Here is a 24063-nt window from a genome sequence, read left to right as displayed (position 1 = left end):
TTTGGCATTTCTGGGTTGCTGGCTTCTCCAGCACCTAGTTTGGAATATATGAGGCCAAAAGAAAACTCACGGAGCTCGGCATCAAGTTGTTCCTTGGGTCTGAAGATCCAAGCCAGCTGGTCTCCTCTTGATGTCTCAGAATCTTCTCATGTTTGATTTATATATAATGTCCAAGATTTTTACTTGGACATTAGTTAGTGGGACTTTAGTTAGTGGGAGGACTAGGAAAAACATATCTGCTCCATCTTTTTGGAAGCAGAATTCTCACTCTGGCTGTTTTTAGATTTTTTCCTTTGTTATTGGCTTTTAGCAAAATTGATTATGACATGCCTTAGTGTGATTTTGTTGGTGTTTATCCTACTTGGGATTTGTTGCACTTCTTAGATCTATGGTTTTATGGTTTTCATCAAATTTGGAAAATTTTGAGCCATTATTCTACCAAGTATTATTTTATGCTTCACCTCCCTCTCCAGGGACTCTAATTACATCTACATTAGACTACTTAAAATTGTACAACAGGTCACTGAGTCTCTGTTCGTTTTAAAAACAATTCTTTTTCTTGAGCTTCCCTTTGTCTAGCTTCTATTGCTTCATTTTCAAGTTTACTAATGTTTTGTTTGGCAGCATCTAATCTACTGTTAAGATCACTTAGAGTTGTTTTGTTTTTAATTTCAGATGTTATATTTTTGATATCTAGAAGTTCCTTGCAGTTCTTTTTTATATCTTCCATTTCTATCCTCATTTTTTTTCATGTTTTCCTTCACATTTTGAACAAACACCTTGTTTACTACCATTATCCATTATTCCTGGATCTGGGTCTTTGACTGATTTTTCTTCTGGTCACATGTTCTTGCTTCTTTCATGTCTAAAAATTTTCATTTGGATGCTGGTCATTGTGAGTTAAGCTGTTGAGTGATTGGATTTATTGTCTTTCTTTTAAAAGTGCTAACCTTTTTTGTGGTAGGTAGGTAAGTTACTTGCCGACCTGATTGATCCTGTCAAGGTTTGTCTGTCTATTTTGGGGGGGTGAGTGTATGGTAGCCTTACTCTAGGGCTAGTTTTGCCTAATACTAAGGTGTGACCTTTTCCTCACTGGATTCACTGGGTGATCAGTGAAATATGTGTATTCTGACTTGTGCAAGTTTGAATACTTCTCAGTCCTCTGTGAGCTTTGGGGACAGTTCATCTTCCATCTTGGTAGCCAGGCCTGGGGAGTTCCAACTTACTCATGCACAGTGTTCAGCAACAAACTCAAGAGATGCAGCATATTTCTGATGCTCTTTTTCTGAGTGGCTCTATCTTCTGGGGTAGTTTGTCCTACAAATTACAGCTACCTTGGCCTCCACAAACTCCAATTCTCTTCAGTTCAGTGAAACCATTGTGTTCTAAATTGGCTCCAGGCAGAAAGCCAGGATAATCATGGTACTCAGCTGTTTTGTTTCCTTTCTCAGCAATCAGAGTCATGCACTGCCTGTTGTCCAATGTCTGAAAATTTTTTTTAAAAATATATATTTCATCCACTTGTCTAATTATTTACAGTGAGAGGGCAGGATAGGTTCCAGTTACTCTATCATAGTAGAAGAAGTTCCAAATAGTTTTTTAGATTTATTTCATCTGGAATAAAATACTTGTGAAATATGAAGGAGTTATAGTTAAATCACCCAGTCCAGTGCCTGGAACATGGCATATATTCAATACTAGGTATTATGATTATAATGATTATCATTAATATAATTCAGTGTGGGCTCTATTAACCCAAGGATTTACTAACAGCAGTGACTTTTGATTTTTTTTTTACTTTTTTCATTTTAATTTATCTGAGGAAAGCATACAGAATTAAACAGTACACTTGTAAATTTGCATAAATATTACGAAATTTGGTACCTACTATACAGATTGCCTCTTAGAAAGTAGTAGATTGAAAAGCAATTGTAAAAGATTTAAAGTTCAGACTGATTTCCAGCCTTAGTCAAGTAGAAATTTCATTTTGTATTCTCTTTACAAATGTTATTCAAGCACCACAATGATTTAAAAGTAATTGATTTTTCTCCAACTCAAATAAAAAAAAAGTAAGCAAGTCAATGAAAAAGTCATCTGGCTCAAGCCAGTAAAAGCATAAAGATTTATTAAGTCAACCATGAGTAAAGAAAGATGATGTAATATACTAAGAACTCTTCTACTAAAATAAGCTAGAATACGTATTGCTTGGAGGTGGAATGGTGGGGTGTTGAAATACATATAAAAACATAATACTCTTAATAAGGGGAAACATAAATGAAACCAAACTAGCTCTCCGTAACTCATAATAAATCTTCAAATACCTTGCATAAGACTGATGGCAGGAAGCATGACTGCTGTAACGCAGAGAAGAGCAGTCATCTTTGGAAATCTACTGGTTGAAATTTTCCTTGTGTGGCTCCATGAGAATCACCCCATATTCCTACCACCAGCATGCAACACAGTGAAGACCTCAAACTGCGAGCCAATTAGGGGAATAACTGATTCAACTAGCAGTGTAGTAATCTTAGTCTGTAAAATAGGCCACTAGAGTCAATCTAAAGGTATCTGAGAACTGTGCATCCCTCCAGGATTCTGCCAAAACACATGAACTGTGGAAATAGCCACTAGCTCTTTGGGCCCCTGACCGGCATGGGGTTTATATCCTTAACTAATGTCATATAATGTCCAGGATAGTTCTAAGAACACTGGTGATGAAAGCCAGAGTGGGATAGTTTGGGGACACTCTCTGGGCCCCAGTCCTTTGGATCCCGGGTCTTAGATATCTGATAAATATCTACAGAGTAGTTCACCCTATTTTCTTCTGTCATTCTCTATTCTTACCAAATCCTTCCAATCTAGTTGGTCCCAAGAACAGACAAATCTAGGGATCTTGGACTTCTCCTGGCTATATTAGAGCCCCTTAGAGATCCAAGAACCAATATATGCATCAGGAATGTTCTGGACCGTGATTTTGGCTTTTATCTCCCTGGGGAAGCTCTGGACCACAGCAGGACTGGATGGACTGGACCAGTGGCTCTGGGACTGCCAAGAATTTAGAGAATTAGAAAAGTTTGACGTTGACATTGGACTTCGGGAGCTGAGTGGGGCTTTTGAGTGTTGCCAAACCATAGAAGTAAGGAGAAGTCTATAGCTATTGCTGCAAAGGCAACTTAGGGCATCTTACTTCAGAATTTGCAGTGTTCAGATTGCCAGCTAAAGAAAGCTATTGTTTAGTCGATATCTCCATTAAGCTTGTCTTCCTAAATGGTTGGAAAGTAGTACTGATGTATATATTTGTCAAGGCTTTTGATTTTTTCCTTTTAACGTTTCTCAGCACGTCCTTGCTTATATGTCTCTTCAACGAGTCTACCATGAAATGTCGTTTGTAATAGTTTAGTCTATGCCCTTTCCCACTCAGAGAGATGCCTCATTAATAGAAAGGTAACCTTTGAAATAGGTGAGTAAGAGGCAATCAATTTCATGTCTTTCCTATTGACGTAAATGGCTATATTTATTGCAGGAAACAAATTCACTTAGACACTGCTGAATTATAATCAACCTGGTAGGACCTAGAGGTATTAAAACCTATTTTACTTTAAAAATAAAATAATCAGATGCCAGGTATGCAAAGAGCGTGACATGAAACAGACATGAAATATTTTTGTTTGAGATTCCTCCTCTGAAGTGGTTTGTAAGTGATGTATCATGGTTTAATAAACACAAGGTAAACCAATGGCTGATAGAAAAGCACTTTCATGGTAATTAAGGAGTAATTACCCAAGTGTACACTGAAATTTTGTCCATTTTGAAAATGGGCAAAATACTTGATTTGCTCCTTTGCTTTAGTCTATGACTCTAGCGGTGCTAACAGATTTTTATATCACTTTTTACATTTATCTAAGCAAATGGAGACATATTTTTAAAATTTCTTTTTCTCATTTTCAAACCTTGAGGAGAGATTGCCTCAATTTGAAGTCTCCTCTTCTAGTTAGCTTTGATGAAATGCTTTTCAGTTTAGGAAGCCTACCCTTTTTGTATTGATTCATAGTATGGCTTTAGAATCACATGAAGATGACTTTGTTCATGTAACTTTCAATAACAAGCTGTTTCCTGTAAGTTGGTGTTTGGACCACAGTGACATCAGCCCATTTCTGGTTTGTTAGTTCAAACCCGGCTCTCTCAGGGGGGCAAGGATGCCCTAAAATGTTGCGTCTAGGCAGGGTTGGGAGCTTTGAGTCACCTTTTTTTATTATGGGGGAAGGACAGACTAGAGTGAATGTGAGCTTCCCTGGGGCCACCATTTCCCAGGGGAGATTTGGTCAGCTCTAGGTTAACCCCAGGCTTCACAACTGTCTCTCAGTAGGTGAGCCTGATGCTCTTTCTGAGCATTTCAGTCCCTCCCAGAAGCGTATCCAGGGGTTTGGATAGTGGAGTAAATTTTCCTACTTGACACAGACTAGGCACCCAGCTGTGCCCTGGAACTCTGCAGAAAATAGTCAAATGTCCAAACTCACACGCTAAACATTTGGCTACAAAAAAATCGTAAACTGTTAGTTTTCAGCTTTCTGGAGCTTCAGAAAAATAATTGAGAAGATTCAGCTGACTGAATCCAAAATAAAATAGATTTCTTTAACAAAACCAGGAACCCAAGTTTGCTTTTCCGATAAACCTCAAAAGGTTTATTCAGACATGGGAATCAGCTTCAGTTAACTAGTTCAATAGACTAGAGGAGGTCTTTTTCACCAGTGCCATTTTTTTTCTTTTAAAATTTTCCTTAAGGAAAAGATCCTTGTCTGGAATTTTGGGAGAGTTCTACACTTTATACAAACAACAAATTGGGCTCCATTGCTAGAGATCATGACCCCATCTTTGGCTCTTTGCTTTGCCAGAAAAGTGATGGGTGACAGAGCCTCTGGTGCAGCTGTCTCTCTGTTGCTTTTCTTTATCTCTTTAGGTGAAGAGTGTGACATTGACATCAATGAGTGTGACAGTAACCCCTGCCATCATGCCGGCACCTGCCTGGACCAACCCAATGGGTATACCTGCCACTGCCCACACGGCTGGGTGGGAGCGAACTGTGAAATCCGTAAGTATTTCTGCAGCTCAGCTGCTGTTATTTAACATCACATTTTCATTCAACAAGAAAAGGATGCTGACTGTGCCCAGCCAGCCGCACGTCACTCACAGATGAGGCAGCGAGGCCCCAGAGAGATAGCCTGCGTCACCTATGTCCCCCATGCCCCAGCTGAGTACTTTTGCTCACTGCATTATGCCACTCCCACTCCTTCCTGAGTTGGAATCCAGCCTTTCCATCGGGATGAGAATGTGCCGATGTCATCCAGAGTTCACTGCTGCTAAGACAGCCAAAAATGTGCTTAACAGAGTAGCATTAGAATTACATCAAAAAATGGAGTTTTTGCGTTGAAAACTTTAAAAACCACACAAAATGTAAATTCACTTTGCATTTATGTCTTCAAGTGCCTTCAAATGTGTTAGGTTCCATCAGATGCCTGGAGAAACGTCCAGTGAGGATGGGCGTAAAAGAAAAGCTGAAAAGCATTTCGAGCTGCTTAAAGCTAAGTGTTCTCCGAAGATGAACTAACAGAAGTTTGAAAATGTCACAAGCAAGATTTTATATATCAAAATAATATGTTTACTAGGATTGAGGGGAAGATGAGGACTGGCGTGGAATTGGGTTTTCCGTTGTTTTGTAAACTGCTAAAAATTCAGCTTTGAAAAGTGTTTTCTTCTCATTTAGTCAGGGCAGTTGGGCATCTTTCAAAAACGCTCCCTCCTGGACCCTCTCACCCCCTTCTCTATTCTCCATCAGGAAAAGACAGCTTATCTGCTGGGTGTTTGGAAGGAGGCAAATACGTATACATAGCCCTGTCTGTCTGTCTGTCTGTCTCCTTCCTGGGCTGCCTCTACTCCTCCATGCTGTGTGTGTCTCAAGAACAGGCCCCTCACTGGTGGTCCCCCACTGCCTATGGCTGCATGGGCTTGTCTAATTCTTAATATATGTCTGAGGTGGGGTGCGGCCAGTATTGGGGAACCTTCTTATCCACAAATATGGGCCACTTTCTCCAACATCAACTTGACCAGTAATGAAGGTGTTATTGGGCTCTCATCTGCTCACCCTTTGTCTTTGCTCTTGGCTCAGAGCTTGAGAGGGGAAGAGAGTAGTTATTTTTAGGCCTCCCCCTCAGCCTTCCCAAGTGCTCCTAAATAGAGTGGTCTTAGGACCAGCTGTCCTTGCTGAAGATGGGTGAGAAATACTCTTTTGCTGAAGAAAGAGACAGAAAGGGATGCCGATAGTACAAACGCTAAGGCTGTGATTTGGTGTAGGACGTCAAGTCTAGAATGGTGGGATCTGTTGGTGAGAGGGACCCCAGACCTGGGTCAGCACGACCTCAGTTCTTGCCCTGGCCTGTATCCTGTGGCTGCATTTAGATGTGCAGAGCTTCAATTTAATTATCCATAAAATGGGACCAGTTTTCATTTTAAAATTTGGTAATTCTGTGAAATGACAAATTTTGTGCCTTGGGGCAGAGCAATATCTATTTATAACTTTTAAATCTTAATTGTGAAGATAAATATATAGGAGATTGTGGATAAGGAATCAGGAACACATAGGATGCCCTCAAGAAGTTTTGAAGTAGAATCCTTTGATTATAAAAAATCTAAATTTTATTTCCTTCTGGTGATGATAATAGAGGCAAAAGATATACAACGATGGAATAATAACAAAGATAAAAATTGGCTTCAAATTCTGGCTACATCATATTCTGGCGATGTGACCTGGATTAACAAATTTACCTCTCAGAGCCTTGTATTTCTCACTTGTAAAAGGGTGATAGGAACATTGCTGTCAGATAAAAGAAGGCAAACGTGCAGATTTCTGCTATGCAGTAGGCACTAAGTAAATGCTAGCTGCCCTTTCTCTTTCTTTCTACTCTACTGTAGCTCTTATCCCATGAGCTACTCCTGGGGAGGATTAACCTTTGGCAGTTGTCTTTTTAGATGACGTGTGCCCAGGGCACAGGCCACTCTAAGCGGCTGAGTGCGATGCAGCCCACCACACATCTTGGTCCACACTTGGGCTCTGTTTGCCCAGACAAGCACTTTCCATTTGATGATCTCGTTTGCGCCTTTCCTGTAGGCCAAAGGCATTAAAATAAATGTCATCACAGATTAGACTCTGCCAGGCTCAGTGTTGGATGTTTCTATTCTTGACCTGAATGTAAGCATGGAGAATATGTGTATGAGGTTTGCAATGACAAGTAGCTAGAGCCAGTGGCCAGTGTCTGGAGAATGGGGTCTGAATCAAATGGAATGGATCCAAGGCCCAGGAGCAGAAGCAGAGTCTGGCTGGTCAGTGGGCAGGGAAGATATAAGAGGCCTCCAGTCCTGTGTGAACTGTGGGAGCCATGGCCTCTGAGGTCCCTTTCTAACTCTGCACGTCAGTGATCTTCTGAAGTGGCCAGAAACCAAGAGGTGGGTGCCTGCATAGTACAAGGTCAGGTCAGTAGATCTCAACGGGAAAGCTCAGATGTACACAGAGAAGAGGGAGAGCCGTGGGCCACGTAGCCACATAGCATTGGAGGACTACTGAGTTGTCAGTGGCACTAAAGGAGCCTCCCATCAGCCTGACCTCTGCCTCCGGAGGCCACATTGCCTGCCTCCCTATTTTGCTTGCTCTGCTTTAGCCACATTGTCCTGCTTTCTCATCCTCCACCAGGTCGAGTTCATTCCTGCCTTCAGGGCCTTCGCCTGTCCTGTTCCCTATGGCTGGAGCTCTGTCCCCTCAGATTTCCGCACAGCTGTCTCCTTCTCAGCATTCAGGTCTCAGCTTGAATGTCACTTTCTCAGATGCCCTCCCTGACCACCTGTATTATTTTCCTATTGCGGCTGTGACACATTACCACAAATTTAATGACTTCAAACACGAATTTATCATCTTATAGTTCTGGAGGGCAGAAGTCCCAAATGGGTTCCACTGGGCTAAAAACAAGGGGCCAGCAGGCTGGCTTTCTTCTGGAGGCTGTAGAGGAGAACCTTCTTCATTGCCTTCTCCAGCTTCTAAAGGCTGCCCACATTCCTTGGTGTGTTGAGAAGCTAGAGCTGGTGTACTGAATTAAGAATATGCAGGGGCCAGTCTGGTAGTGTAGTGGTTAAGTTCACGTGCTCTGCTTCGGCAGCCTGGGGTTCACAGGTTCAGATCCTGGGTGCAGACCTAGACACTGCTTGTCAAGCCATACTGTGGTGTCCCACATACAAAAAAATAGAGGAAGACTGGCACAGATGTTAGCTCAGTGACAATCTTCCTCAAGCAAAAGGAGGAAGATTGGCAACACATGTTAGTTCAGGGCCAATCTTCCTCACCAAAAAAAAAAAAAAGGAATATGCAGATTATGACCTGCTGAATGAGGAGGCACACACCATCCACACAGAGTCAGCAGGGAGCTCCCTCAGCATCCAAGCTCCCATTTTGGGGAAGTGAAATCCATGGGGTCGTTTTGATTGAAGGCAAAGTTTCAATGCACCCACAAAAAGGAAACAGAGTCACAAGATTTATTACTTACAGATCCCAGAAGCGAGGGGCACAGTGAGCTGAGGGAAGGGCAGCCCTCTTCCCAGGTCACGAGTGAGTAGGAGATAGAAAGCAGGATAGCAAGCACCTATTACTTTAAGGTTGTTGGGGCAGAGGTCACTAACTTTTCGTGGGCCCAACTCTAAGTGGTTATTTTAAAAGATGCCCCAGGAAAAGTAAACCAGGAACTTATAACGAGAACCCTAAACTCAAGTCCTTATCTAAACGTCCCGACTCTGAGTGTGAGCAGGGTTATCCTACTGTAAAAACGCCTAGGCAGCAACTCAGGAAAACAAAAGCTGTTTTTCTCAAAAGTTGTTTTTTTCTCAAAAGTTGTTTTCTCATCCCACTTGGCTCAGGGCCCCTTCCTCCATCTTCAGAGCCAGTAGTCACATCTCTCTGACCTCTGCGTCCATTCTCACATCTCCTTCTCCAACTCTCTTGCCTCCTTCTTTCACTTAAAGGACTTTTATGATTACATTGGGCCCACCTGCATGACCCAGGATAATCGCTCCATCTCAAGATCATCAACTTAATACCTTTGCAAAGTCTCTTTTGCCGTGCAAGGTAACGTATTCATAGATTCTGGGGAATAGGGTGTATTCATCTTGGAGAGATCATTACTCAGCTGACCATAACACCCTGTCAATAGTGTCTTATTGATCCCCCCATTTGTTCTTAAAATTTATAATATTTTGGGATGACTTAGAATTAATTTTTCCTGTTACAGCATCATCCTAATCATTATAGTGAGTATTTGCATAAACATGACTTAAACCAACTAAGGTTCAGGATATGGTAACTAGAATGGGTGCTGCTCTCAGGAACAGGGACCTGGGTTCCAGGCCTCAGGCTCCTGCCTCCCGACCAACTGCAAGACAGGAGGAAGGCCACTTCATCTCTCTGGAGCTCAGTTTCTTCATTCGTGAAATGAGGGATTAAATGAAATAGTGTTCTTCCTTCCAGCTCTAGAATTATGGGATCCACCCTCAAAGTAGTATCATACTCTGCTAGGAAGCACCAATTATAATAAAGCAGATACTTCTTATTGCTTTTTGTCTTACAAAGCACCACAGTGTGTCTCCTATTGCACGTGGAAGAGAACTTCAGCATAAAATACATATGGGATCCTCACAGATGCACGCTTAGAGTTCATGCACCTACTGAAAACCCTCCCCAGTGAAGGGTGCTGCATGTGGAAATGAATCGACTTTTTCATCAACCGTCGCTAGAGGTTCTGAAAGCTCAGTGGGATTTACATGCAAATTAACACCATGTTAGTGGTTCCATGACAGCCTCCTATGCCCAGTGTTTACCCCAATAATGAATGTTTCTTAGAAATGTGTCCCTTTAGAGTTATTATCTGCTACCTCATCAGTAAAAAGAGGCAGAAATCCAGCAGACCACACAGGTTTCTCATAACCATCAAGAAAATTGATCCAGAACTATCCTAAAAGGATCATTTAGATAGTGATGGTGTTTCATACATATTCTGAGGCAAATGAAACCTTAAGTTCTGGAAACTAACTAAACAACCCTGGTGACGTTTTAATTCTCTGCCCCTCGTTCTTACCATCTTGGGTCTAATCACAATTTTTTTTTTTTTTTTTTGGATTTTAGTAAAATTTTCCCTTCCTACAATCAAGGTCTAAAAATAAAAATTCCTATGAATCTTTACATAATGGTGTGTTTTGTATCATCTGTTTTGGAGCTGTAAGGTTTATACAGTTAGAGTTACAGTCAATCTTGCTGACTAACAATTGACCAGTTATGTACACTGAGCAGCTGAATCTATGGTTAAACTATTGAATTAATGATATTCTGCAGTTGAGAAGTAGGTGAATAGGCTGTCTTGGGTTTGTGCATTCATGAATAATCAAGGACTTCTTATTGTCAGACATTGAATGCAGTACCCAGGATATAAAGATTAATGAAGCAGCCCCTGCCTTCAGGAGCCCGTAATCCAAGGGTGGTTCATAATATGTGATGGGAGTTGCTGTAAAGCTTTGTGCAGGCAGCTCCAGGAACCCAGGGAAGGGGCCTGGAGGGAGTACAGATGGACTTCTTGGCCCTCTTCTCCTCAAAATGCATGGAATTTAATAATGGTTGAAGAAACCCATCAAGTGATTATGTTATATAGGCAGATCTTATGATACAAATTGATTGGATTCTTTGGTTCTCATCTTTGTATAAACTAGGATTTAAAAAAAATAAAATTAATTAATCTTCCTCCCCAACCAGACCCCCACTACACTCCCCAAAGGTAACCACTGTTAGCCATTTATCGTGTATTCTTCCAGAAATATTCAGTCACTATATAAATCCTTATTTTCTCCCATACAAGTGGGACTGTTCTATACATACTGTTTGGCATCTTGTATTTATGCTTCATAATATATCTTGAATATTTATCCATGTTGGTTTATCCATCTGCCTCAATTTTTAACACCACATGGCTTCTACCCTAGTTCCTCAAACCTTTTCTTCACATGCAGCTAGAAACATCTTTTCTTTTCCCCTTTTTTTTCTTTTTTTTAGTTTTCTAAAAGTATATTGTTTTTTTCCTTTTAATATTTTTTCCCATTTTTTTTATTGTGGTAAAATATTCATAACATGAAATTAACTATTTTAACCATTTTTAAGTGTGCAGTTCAATGATATTAAGTACATTCGTATTGTGCAGCCATCCTCACCATCATCACCACCATCTATCTCCAGAGCTTCTTTTCATCTTCAAAACTGAAACTCTGCATCCATTAAACAATAACTCGCCATAACCCCCTCCCCCAGCTCCTGGCAACCACCATTCTGCTTTCTTTTTCTTTTTTAATCTCCTCTTTTCCCCCACACTCCAGTCTCTGATAGCCACCATACTCTGTTACTATGTTATAACTCTGTTACTCTGAGTTCAGCTTTTTTTTTTCCTTTAGAGTCCACTTATAATTGATCATGCAGTATTTGTCTTTCTGTGTCTGGCCTGTTTCAATAGTATAACGTCCTCCAGGTTCACCCATGTGGTTGCAAGTGGCAGAGGCATCTTTTCAAAGTGGAAATTTGAACACTTAGTCCCTCCTTCCCACCACTGTTTCCATTCCTGCCCTCGTCAAGCTCCTATTAAAATGCATAATGACTGGAGACCAAAGGCCATGCTATTGCCTATGGGGCCTGGAGGACTTCCTCTACCTGCGGGAGGTTCTCCCTCCTCACTCAGCCACACTTCACTCCCTGGAGCAGCCACCGTCCCCCTTTCAGTCCCTCGTTCTGCTCCCCACCCCCTCCCAGGTCTTTGCCTGGGACAGTCTTCTCTCTGCTGTGCCTAATCCCTGGTTAATACCGGCTCACCCTTAGAGCTCCGCTCCCTGTGGACTCCCATCATGAAATCTCTCCTGATTCCCCAGTTAGATGGAGTGTCCCCTTGTCCTCTCCGGTAGCACCGCAGAGCTTGTCCCTCACTGGCTTAGCACACTTGCACTTCATTGATTTTGTGACCATTTGCTTGATCCCTACGTCCCTCAAAAGATTGGGGGCTCCCTGAGCCGCTTTTTCTCTCTGTTTTCCCTTACTCCTTATTTCAGGCACTCAGCACAAGGCCTGGTACATAGTAGGTGCTTAATTAAGATGTGTTCAGTGATGGGATCCCCATGAAGGAGATGAGCTATTCTTTCCATCCTTTTCCATTCCTTCCTCTTCTGAAGATTAACGAGGGTTGTTAACTTTTTTCAATCTCATTGACTGCTTTGATTGTCCAGCTAACTTTTAGCTATAGAAAACAAAGAAATCTGAAATCCCTGCTCACATTTGTTAGGCAGCAGATGGTTTATAAGATTATCTAGCTATCTAAGTGACATCTACACAGAACACACTGTCACTCACTTTCACACTCTTTAAATAACATAGTGGACAAATTAACTAGTCTAGCTACATTCACCTAGGTAAATGAAAAAGTAGATATGGGCAATGTATTTTAGAATTAAATTTTTAAATCTAATGAAGTCTCTTTGTGGTGGAGTGGAGGTTGTTGGCGGATCTGGGTTTATTCTCAGCTTGGCCATCAACTGCCTGTATCACCTTGAGCAGCTGCTCTGAGTCCAGTCCCCCTACCTAGCTCAAGGTGATGTTTTAGGACCAGTTGAAATGTTAAATGCGAAAGCACTTGGAAAACCTCGAACAAGTTGGGTTTAAACCAAAATACAAATGATCCCTCAGATCCGTAAATGCGACATTTTTCCTGAACAGTTCATGTGCGTGCTTTCCTGCTCATGCACCTGCTGGGGCCGATGAGATCATCCCATCCAGCACGTTCTGGTGCACGAGTCTTCCCCAAGCCATGCTGTAGCCAACGTAGTAAATGATTCATGCAGTGGGACTCCCAGGATGCGGCAGAGTGATGAGTTATGAGCGTAGCGCCTGGACTGGGAGATGGCAGCTGCAGCCACCTGGTGCAGATCGATTTGCTGCCTCTCAGACCGAGTATTGGATTTATTCAGATCCAGCCTTGCTACTAACCTGATTAGCTTGTAAAGCAGCCACATTCACTTGTCAGAAAATTTTTAGATGACAGTAAGGTGGAAAAAGCAAAGGGCGAGATTGGGGACAGGAGGGAAGCAGAGGTTTTAGGAGAAATTTCGAGAAAGTTTTCCCAAAAGTCTAAACAGCTTGGAATGCAGAGTTTTGGGAAATGGAGCAGATGGTCAGAAATGCAAGCAATTTGGGCAGCTTATCAGGCCTGGGACACTGTGCTGAGTGTGTACCCCAGTGCAGTTGTCTTTCCACTGTAGTGACTGTGTGGTTGTACACTTGCTGCATAACACAGTTGAGACGATGTGTAAGCTATTTACATGAAGTTGTGCGTCGACCAGAAGAACTCATCAAGAACTCATGTGGCCCTGCCGTAGCCATCAGATCTGAGCACTCTGCTAAGTTGGAGTAGAAACAGTACCGGCTGGCCTCGTGTTGATGCTAAATGGATGTTATAGCATATACTCTGTGAGCCTTGGACTCCAGCCTACAACTGAATTTTTCAGAGAATGTCGAAATACTTGGAAATCGAGTGAGTCACGCTTCTCTTTCTGCCAGAAAAATGAGTTGTCTGTCTCAGTGTGCATCAGGTATTGCCAAGTGAAATGGCTGTTGATTTGGGGATTGAGTCTTGGTTCTAGTTTCACAAAACGCCTTCTCCCTTCCATCCCGACCGTTTATTTGCAGTGATTTATATGTCGGTCCATCTGCCTGTATGTGAGTTGGCTCAGACGCAGCAGTGAACGCACTAATGGTCGGTCTTAATGCTCCGCCAGCTTTGTGAGCTCAGGCAGGCAGGCTGGAATGGCAAAACCAGACCTCCAGGGCCTTGGTGAAACACTCAGGAGTCAAAGATGTGGATGCAGACTCAGAACTCACTTCATTTGTCCCATTCGTCTGAAATTCTCAGGAACCGTCCAGGCTCAGGGCATGGTTCTTTTTCCATTAGGCTTCTAGGAAAGGGGTCTGCACGTTTGGATCCTTCTTGGGGTGTTTACCTGTGCTCTGCTGCAGATTGTAACTCTTCAAAGTAAAGAATACTGATTCTCGGATTCCATGTTCACTAAAGATGTCGCTAAGATGAGGATATGAGTACCCAGAGGTCACAGATACTCTCACTTAAAATGGACCAGTGAGGGGCCGGCCCGGTGGTGCAAGCGGTTAAGTGCGCACGCTCCGCTGCGGCAGCCCAGGGTTTGCCGGTTCGGATCCCGGGTGCGCACCAACGCACCGCTTGGCAAGCCATGCTGTGGCGGCGTCCCATATAAAGTGGAGGAAGGTGGGCGTGGATGTTAGCCCAGGGCCAGACTTCCTCAGCAAAAAAAGAGGAGACTTCACAGATGTTAGCTCAGGGCCGATCTTCCTCACAAAATAAAATAAAATAAAATAAAATAAAATGGACCAATGAGAAGAGTTCTGAGGATTTCACAGGAAGACAGGAAGATTTCCATTCCCGCCCACCCCTGAACCCCATTTCCAGGCCCCCAGAGTCCTAATGTAGAAGTGATGGCATGGAGGTGGTGGTGGTGGTGTAAGTAAGGTAGAGAAGGCATCCTCTTTTCCACACAAGTTTAGCTTCTCTTTGGTCTTACCTAGCCGTTTTTTAATTTTCACAGCTTCCTTTCAAATCCTGGTCACATTGTCCAGATGATTCCGTTTGTGTGCAGGTCTATAAACAAGACATAATTTGACGCTCTTGACCTATGCCAGACGCAGAGTTGATGTCCCATCCTTCCGTTTCTTCTTGCTCATACAAGCTGGTGCTTTTTGGAACAGCACAGGAGAATGCCCGATAATCCTCAGCTCAGAGCACGTGCCTCAGAGGACAGCATCCTTCTCTTGATCCTTCCCTCCTCCACCACTGCAGCTGCCCCTCCTTAGGGACCACCCACCATGTGCCGGGCAGTGGACTTTCTCACTTTTCTTTACATGTTTTCTGACTTATGCTCCCAGCAAGCCCATAGGATATACATTGCTATTTTCTTCCTACAAGTGAAGAAACTGAGGCCTAGGGAGGTCAAGTAAACGTAACAGCTGGAATTGAAAACAAAGTTGGTGTGATCCCAAAACCCACACTCCTTCTACTAGTTGTGCTTTAAGATAATCCCATGGGTGTTTTCTTCAAATAACTTATTGCTTATTTTTTAAATTATTATAAAAGGAATACATTATTCTCTTTTAAAAAGCTTGAAAAGACTGAGAAGTGTAAAGAAAGACGTAAAAATCAGTGTAATCCTGCCTTCCAGAGATCACTGTTGCTAGTGTGTTGCTGTGCAAGGCAGATGCTAAGAACTTGGGTCTAGACTTGCATTTGACACATTGACCCAGGAAGTGACGTCAGTTTCCTAGTCTCATCTATAAAGTGGGGAGAGAGAATAATATATCTTCTGGTGGTTGTAATGATTAAATGAGATGTTTTCAAAAAGCTTAGCATAGTAAGAAAACAAATGTTCCTCATTATTGTCACTATCCCTCTGAGCTTTTCAGTGTGTAGATCAACATCTTAAGCTCACATGTGATGATACAGCTAGGTTCTGTTTGGTGACCAACCTTCTTTTATTCTTTTGCTATTTGATGAACGCCTCCCTGTTTCACTAAGAGTTGAATATTTAGGTTGTTTCCCTTTTTTTTTTCACTTTTATAAATTGTATTGTCTATTGGTGGGATGGAGAGAGAATATAGCAGTGAGGGACTCTAGCTATATCTGTAGCATTTTATTTCTTTAAAAAAGCCTGAAAAGAATTCTAAAGCAAAAATTGTCAAATATGAACATTTATTAACTTTGAATGGTGAGTACATGGGTGTCTGTGCTTATTTTTGCAAGCTTTTTCTAAATGTGTAATAGTTGATAATTTAACATTTCTCCAGCATAAATTCTAAAAATTGGAATTTCTGAATCAAAGGATATGCCATTTAGTCCACACAGAGTTGTGTATCAATTTACACAGTCCTCATTTCTGTACCCTTGTCAACTATGGTTATCACAGTTTTTGTATAATATTTGGGAACTTATAGAGGAATTGCATTTTTTAAAAATAATCATGAAGCTAAACAATTTTCTACTTGTATTCCTTTGGTGAATTTCTTTTTATATTTTGTGCTCATTTCTCTATGGTGTGTTCCTGTTTTTTCTTAATGATTTGTAAGAGGTGTTCATGTATTAAGGATATTAGCCCTTGGTCTGGATTACCCATTGAAAATAATTGTTCCCAGTTTGGATGGCCCTTGTATTTTAAGTCACGGATGCAAGGACAGGAAAGACCTTCCCATTCAAAAGGGCACAGCTCACATCCAGCCATTTGCTTATTTTCGCCTTCAGACCTCCAGTGGAAGTCCGGGCACATGGCGGAGAGTCTCACCAACATGCCCCGGCACTCCCTGTACATCATCATTGGGGCCCTCTGTGTCGCCTTCATCCTGATGCTGATCATTCTGATTGTGGGGATTTGCCGCATCAGCCGCATCGAGTACCAGGGCTCTTCCAGGCCGGCCTATGAGGAGTTCTACAACTGCCGCAGCATCGACAGCGAGTTCAGCAACGCTATCGCTTCCATCCGGCATGCCAGGTGGGTTGCTGGAGGGGGGAGAGGGGGAGGGAAGGAGATGCTGCTTTCACATGTGCGTTCTTGGTACCAGGGTTATATTATAAACAAGACTTCACATCTGCAAAGAGAGTTTCAGAAAATCAAAGACAGATTCAAGGTAGTACTGAGGGGCAGATAATCAGGCCTCTTCATAAGCAAACTCCCTTGAATTTCCTGCTAGCTCACTGTTTTCATTGAATGCATTCGTTCATTTAATTTGTGCTTATCTGTGTGATAAAAACCTGTTCTTAATCACTGTATAAAACATTTTTGATAATTCCTTTTTTGGACTGTCTTTGGCTATGTTCTTGCAACAGTCAGCATGGATATAAATGATTCCATTTGTTTTAAGCGCCTACTTAAAGACTTACAAACAGCTATCATTCTACTGTAAGAGTTCATATTATATAAAACAATGTCCTTTTGTGGAGAAGAGACTCCTGGAGAGACAGGAGTTAGCATGGTATCATAGAAAGAGGGTGAGTTGGGGTGTCTGAGGTATGGCACTGAGTCCAGCTACTCCATTACTTGACTCTATTTCAGACAGATCCTTTAACCTTCCACAAAAACAATTCCCTAAACTGTCAAAAGGGATAACTACCTCTTTAGGGAGTTACGACAATCAAATTAAATTACAAATATTAAAGGATCGTATAAACAGATAACACCATACTTACTTCTCCAAATCTATTATAACACTGAAAAAAAATAATTTAACCTAACATTTTGTTGGCTTTTGCAAAGAATATTTACTACAAAAATAATAGCGATGTTGTGCATTAAAGAACACCATTGTTTCTTTTAGTTGGTAGAACAATCCAAAGCACACTATGCGGAAAGCCAGTGCACTGTAGTAAGAAGTGGGCTGAGCTTGGTGTCTTAAGATTGGGGCTGAAGGGAACTATTAGCTGCATAATCTTTGTTGGGATGTCGTATGTTGATGTTGATCAAGACACAAGCAGATCCAAATTCTGTCTGAATGGCATAGAAGCTCAGAGGTTCAGGAAGTTTGCTTTCTTCAGAAGGAAACCCCCAAGCCCAAGACTCAGATCTTACAGTGATCTTGCCACTCCAATGGAAGCAAACACCGGAATCTGCCTTCCTGGGAGAGGAGCCAGCAGGAGAGAGATATTTGGAAATATAGAGCATCTGCTCCAGTGCCTAGGTGGGGGAAGAGTAACTTTTTTGTGGGAGCCGCACCAGCCTTACTTCTATTACTATGAGAGAGAAAAGAGAGTTCAACTCGCTTCCAGGTCAGGTTCTACACAGCTGCTCATCATTGGCTCCTTCCTTTAAGAGTCAGCTCAGCAACACAGCTTCCAGGAAGCCCTGAAACCAATCCCTGCCAATCTCACCTGACTTGTTTATTTGACTCTTTCCTCCACTAGCCTGTACATAACAGGAAATGGTTTTATTACTATATCTCCAGTGGGTCCTGGCACATAGTAGACCTTACTAAGATTTGAGGTCTGAAACGAGTGGATGATCTTGGTTAGGGGTTGGCATAGGATATCTTGAGCTGCCTGAGAGGTGGATTCACCCCAGGGCACTAGCTTAGTAGGTGGTACCAGCCTGCAGGAGTATTTGCATTGGATGCAAATCATCCAATCATTGGATGAGAGGTAGAGGATGTAAAAAAGCGAGGCGAATAGATGAGGTCCTTTGTTGTTCAAGAGTCTTCTCTCTCCTCCCCATTCCTGGAGGGGCCTAGTTCATCAGGAAGGAGCAGAATCCTTGGCTTTATAGAGGGCTGTATTGGGAGACCCAAGGAATCAGATTCCCTCCACCCCCAGAGGGCTCTCTTGCGTTCAAGAGGAAGAGTGTTTTATTTCAGCCCTAGAATAGTTTAAGATAGATTATTCTGAGCTTCCTGCTCATATAGCCCACTGGGAAGATATTTAGCTTAATTCTCTTGGAAGGAAAGAATAAACTTGAAAGCATTTACAAACCTGTTTCTTATTTGGTGCCGATTTTTATCAAAAATATTTACTGCAGAATTCCTCACCAACAAGCCTCTACATGCACCAGTGCCTACAGATAAAACCATTGAAGTTAATACAGTACCTTTCCAAATATCTGGGAACATTCCCTTCTAAACGTTTATTGGGCTGTGACCTCTCGTCTCTACAGTACAGCTCTCTAGAGGCCCTGGCTGAGTCTCTGGCTGTTTGGCTCTCTCTGCTCCCTTTTCCTGGAAACCCTAGAAAGGCACTGACAGAAATTAACCCTTTTGATATTACCTTCTTCCTAGTTTTCAGCAGTGGCCTAAAGCTAATGTCCATTTCATGGCTTGTCTCCGTGCTGCTAGCCTGGAGGTGACCTTGGATCAGAACAACTACAGCCCAGTGGCCATGCAGGACAAATACTGAGTGGGTCATCCGTGAATTCATGAGTGACTGAGGAAGTCTCTAGTGATTCTGATGTTAGCAATCAGTGGTGCTGGTGCTGGGTTGAGAAGGAGCCGCCTCTCTCTCGTGTCCTAAGAGCCATCTATTTCATAGCTGCTTTGCTTACACTCAGGCTGGAGAGAGTTTGTAACTGATCAGTGGGAGCGAAGCCACGACTCTCCAGGTTCTGTAGCTGAGGTCACATCTCGGTTGCCAGTTGCTCACTGTGCTACCAGCTATATGTGCCTGATCACAGAAAACCAAAAAAGCAGAGCTGAGAAAAGGCATGGTCACTTTTTCTAAGAGCATCTCCCGATTTGGGTCTTTCTTAAGGTCTGATCCACCCGACATTCTCTGCGGTATAGTTTTAGCTGTTGACGTCCAGGGGAATGTGAACTAGAGGAATGTGCACTCTTTGATCTGCCTCATAACTGGTTACAGTATCTTTTGTTTCTTTAGTGAAATAAGGTATACAGACTTGTCAGGGGGCCGGCCCCGTGGCTTAGTGGTTAAGTGTGTGTGCTTCCCTACTGGTGGCCTGGGTGCGGATCCCGGGTGCGCACCGACGCACCGCTTCTCCGGCCGGCCGTGCTGAGGCTGCGTCCCACATACAGCAACTAGAAGGATGTGCAGCTATGACATACAACTATCTACTCGGGCTTTGGGGAAAAAAAGAGGAGGAGGATTGGCAATAGATGTTAGCTCAGAGCCAGTCTTCCTCAGCAAAAAGAGGAGGATTAGCATGGATGTTAGCTCAGGGCTGATCTTCCTCACAAAAAAAAAAAAAAAAAGTCACCAAATACGATGGTTGAGATGTCAGTAATGTTGATGTTACCGCTGCCACAACTTCTGTTAGTGCTTCTAAGATGGTTAACATGGCTAGACACTATACTAAATCCTTTGCTATGAGTGATTCTTACAGTCTTCATCAAGGGCCTGCAACATATTTTAGACTTTGCTGGCCATAGTCTCTGGGTCTCTGTGACTACTCAACTCTGCCTTTGTTGTGTGCAAACAGAAGAGGCATTATGAATGGGCACAACTGTGTTCCAATAAAACTTTATTTAAAAAATAGGCAACAGACCATAATTGGCCTGCGGGCTGTAGTTTGCTAACCCCCAGTCTACATTATAATTTTCTCTAGCTTCCAATTTTTTTTTTTTGCAATTACAATGTACCTTTATGATAAATAAAAACAGTGTGTTATTTAAAAAAAAGAACCATTGTATAAAAACTCCTGCCATATCTGGTTTAGTGCCTGAGAGTTTAAAATGGATTTCTATAGGTGTTAGCTTATTTCTTAACATGAATCCAATTCTGGGAAACAAAGGAAATATAAACAACTATTAGTATTGCAAATATAAGTATGAATGCACATTCATTTTTCATTAAGTGTGAGCTTGCCACTGTGATAGGTGTGTTTTATTTTATTGTGTTTGTTTCAAACCATTTTAGCTTCCATAGGGTAGATGTTGTACTTTGAGTAGAGAATTCTGCCTGACCTAAGGAATTTGGACAGGCTTCTCAGCAGCTAGTTAAGTCATAGTGCCAGAATTCCAGCTCCAAGGTAGTGCTAGCAGTGTTAGTCCTACTTTAACCAGGTTACCCTTGGAACTAGCATTATATTTTGTGATCCATACTGGTTTGGAATTGATCCCATTAGCACTGTGCACACAGCTGAGTTACCAGTCTATCCATGAAGTGATGCTTCTTGTTCTCCAGTTTACTGTGCACATATATGGTGGGCATGTGGCCGCTCTTGAGTGGTTTCAGCCCATGGCTTGTTATACTCAGTGGATCTGAAACACTCATCCTCAAACCCGCCTTGTCAATGTTCAGTTCCATGGCAACGATTTAAGATTACAGTTGTTTGATCTATGGCTTGTCGATGGACTGCATAACAGGGAGGCATTTAACTTTCTAGATTTTGAGGAAACAGATTCTTCTTCAAACTATGAAATCATACAAAAAATAAAATGAGTATTTTGAACATATATTCAACCTATTAAGTTGCTTGGATTTTTTTTTTTCTCAGCCAACCAATTGATTATGATTCGCTGACCCTCCTGTCAAAGTTTCCACAGGAAACCATCTCATGGCTACTATGTTAGGACATGGAGAGCTTTCACTGGGATTGCCCAATTTTTAAAATTAATGTTATTAGTGGCATATTGTTGCCAGTGCACCTAGCTATATTATGAGAAATAGATTGTTGACATATTCCCGCCTTAAGGTAGCCTCTGAAAGTTTCAAACTTGGGAGAAAGTGTCAGATCCTGTTGGCTTTTACACCGTTGTGCCTTTTCCCCTCCTCAGATTACAGGCCTCACTCAATTTAGATGAACAGACCACAGGCTGGGGTCCCACTGCATTTATGCATGCACAATCCCACACCTCCATGATTTTATTGAAAGCTTTTTAGTATTGCAGTAGTAGCTGTGGGTTTCCTGATGGCAGAATGGCTTAGCTCTTCATCTCTGCGGTTCGCCTGTTGCCCATCTGGCATGGTTTGTGCCTTTGTGCTCCTGAAGGCCAGTAAATCTTGAGTGAATTGGAATCCAAGATGGATGAATGTTTAAAAGTGAAAGATCTTATGAAGAATGCAATGTTTTCTCATTTCCCTCTCGATTCTACTTCTCATCTCTGTATGTGAGAAGACAGACTTTACAAGATATGAAAGGAAGAAATAGGAAAGGAGAGGAGATGGGCTGTAGGTCCTAGAAACAAGCCCTTTGAGGTCCTAGGGGGCCCATCCTAGCAACCTTTTAAAATTTCTTTTTTAATGAACCCTGTTGGACTTGGAACAGTTAAAAAGTGTTGTCAATAAAAAGGGAGGAGGGGTGGTGGGTTAGTGTGGAAGATTGTTTAAATCATATTGTACTCCGGGGGTTTGGGAAGGTGAAGTCCTAAATGGGAAGAGACCACCCAGAAGTGGCTTTATTTTAATAATCGCCATCTTAACACTGGTTTGGCAGGAAGTCTTGAAATTGGATTTTGACACCCCTGGCTTCTGGGCGTCAGTCCTGCTGTCAAGGGGATTTTGATATATACAAATCTGTTGGGACAATGGCTTTGCGCTCAGAGAACAAACAATGGCTTGTGTGTACGTGGGGATTGGGGAGTCATAGGTGGGTGGGATCGAATGGTGTCTGCTGGCCGTTTGTAGACAAATACCTCCTAATTTGAAGTCCGTTCTCCCTCTGCCATTTTCCTCGTGTTGGGACCTCAGATGACCTCTGAGCCTTCACAGCCCTCCTGAAAGTCCCACAGGAGAGCCTGTCTGTTCACAGTCCAGGGAGGACCACCCTGGCATTCTGTATTCCAGTCACTAGAGTGGATGTAAAATAAACTTGCATCTCCAAATAGTTATGAGTCTCAGAAGAAAAAGACAAATCGATACACGTTTCCTTAAAACCTATTGCAGAGCCGTCATGCCTGACTGCTTTGCCAGGATTTAACCTATGAGCTTCGACATTAATTTTAACTCTACGCTTTGTGAAATCCATTTTTTGCATCCTGCACGGAAGACTAATATTTATCCTCATTCAATGTTAATATCAGGAAGTCTTAAATTTCTGTACTTGATAGGGAAGATATTTTTGAGAGTATTTTATGGTTGCATTTGATTGTTGCATGTAAGTTATTTTCACCATTTGCCTTTAATAGGACTTGATATCTAATATCTATCTAACCAGAGTCCTGTCTCCCTGTGATTTCAGGTTTGGAAAGAAATCCCGGCCTGCGATGTATGACGTGACCCCTATCGCCTATGAGGATTACAGCCCTGACGACAAACCCTTGGTCACACTGATTAAAACAAAAGATTTGTAATCTTTTTTTGGATTATTTTTCAAAAAGATGGGATATTCCACTCATTGAAATATTTTTAAGAAAATAAAAGGCTTAAGAAATTTAAAATGTTAGCTGCTCGAGAGTTTTCGGTAGAATATTTAAGAACTAATTTTCTGCAGCTTTTAGTTTGGAAAAAAAATATTTTAAAAATGGAATTTGTGAAATCCGTAGACTACGTTTTAATGTACTCTCAGCTCTCTAAACTGTACGCTTCGACTAGCGTGTGCTGTTTTCATGATAGACACTATCGCGAAACCCAGATTAATTTCTGCGGTTGTTACAGAATAAATCTAAACGAGGAGAAGTTTCTCTTTGATGTGTGAGTGCTGGCTTTCTGAGTAGAGTTAGGAAACACATGTAGAGTATGACACATAATACAGTATACCCGTTACTTAAAAAGAAGTCTGAAATGTTTGTTTTGTGAAAAAGAAACTAGTTACATTTGTTATTCCTAACCCGAATGAAATTAACCTTTGCCTTATTCTGTGCATGGGTAAGTAACTTATTTCTGCCCTGTTCTGTTGAACCTTGCGTAAACATTCTTTTGAGTTTGTTTTTGTCCTTTTCGTAACAGTTGTCAAACTGGGCCTTGAAAACATACATATTGAAGGGGCCTAGGGAGACAAATTATGATCGAACTGAATCTATATTTTCCTTAAAAAGTCAAGGTTTTTATACTGTGAGTAAATTAAATTTCTGTTGGAGTTGTTTGTTGCTAAGAGGTAGTAAAGGTACTCGAGTACTGGTTCTTTCGGTAGTGAGTATTTCTCATAGTGCGTTTTTATTTATACCCAGGATATTTTTGTGGCTGTGTTTGATTGATATGTGCTTCTTCTGATTCTTGCTAATTTCAAAGAACATTGAATAAATGTTACCAAGTCAAGGATGCACTTGTCTCTCATTCTTTTAAAATTATATGAAACATTTTGGGTTTGATATTGATTGTCAGATGAATAATCCCCATTTTTTTCATTTTAAATATTCCAAGGAGTATATTTCTATGGCTGCTGGAGCCTTCTGGGAGCCTTCCTGGCTTCCTGCTTGTCAGTGAACCATCCCTACTTTCTCGTAAACATGAAGGGTGGAAAAAATATAACAAAAATTCTCATCATAGCTTTTGAATCAAAATTTGC

At 41.8% G+C, this 24063-nt stretch overlaps 1 protein-coding gene across 1 annotated transcript in view; it reads left to right on the top strand.

Moving 5' to 3' along the window:
- Positions 1–23816, top strand: part of DNER (delta/notch like EGF repeat containing) — a 300865-nt gene extending 277049 nt beyond the window's left edge. Inside the window, exons 11-13 of the mRNA XM_058533144.1 lie at positions 4955–5086; positions 16428–16674; positions 22798–23816. Coding sequence (XP_058389127.1) covers positions 4955–5086; positions 16428–16674; positions 22798–22909 — 491 coding nt within the window. The 3' untranslated portion in view covers positions 22910–23816. The remainder of the gene's footprint in view (positions 1–4954; positions 5087–16427; positions 16675–22797) is intronic.
- Positions 23817–24063: the final 247 nt, after the last annotated feature.

Source organism: Diceros bicornis, chromosome 37, assembly GCF_020826845.1.
Source record: "Diceros bicornis minor isolate mBicDic1 chromosome 37, mDicBic1.mat.cur, whole genome shotgun sequence".
In the NCBI taxonomy this organism is placed as follows: domain Eukaryota; kingdom Metazoa; phylum Chordata; class Mammalia; order Perissodactyla; family Rhinocerotidae; genus Diceros; species Diceros bicornis.
Note: the sequence above shows the minus strand (reverse complement) of the source record. Positions and strands in the feature narration are given on the sequence as shown.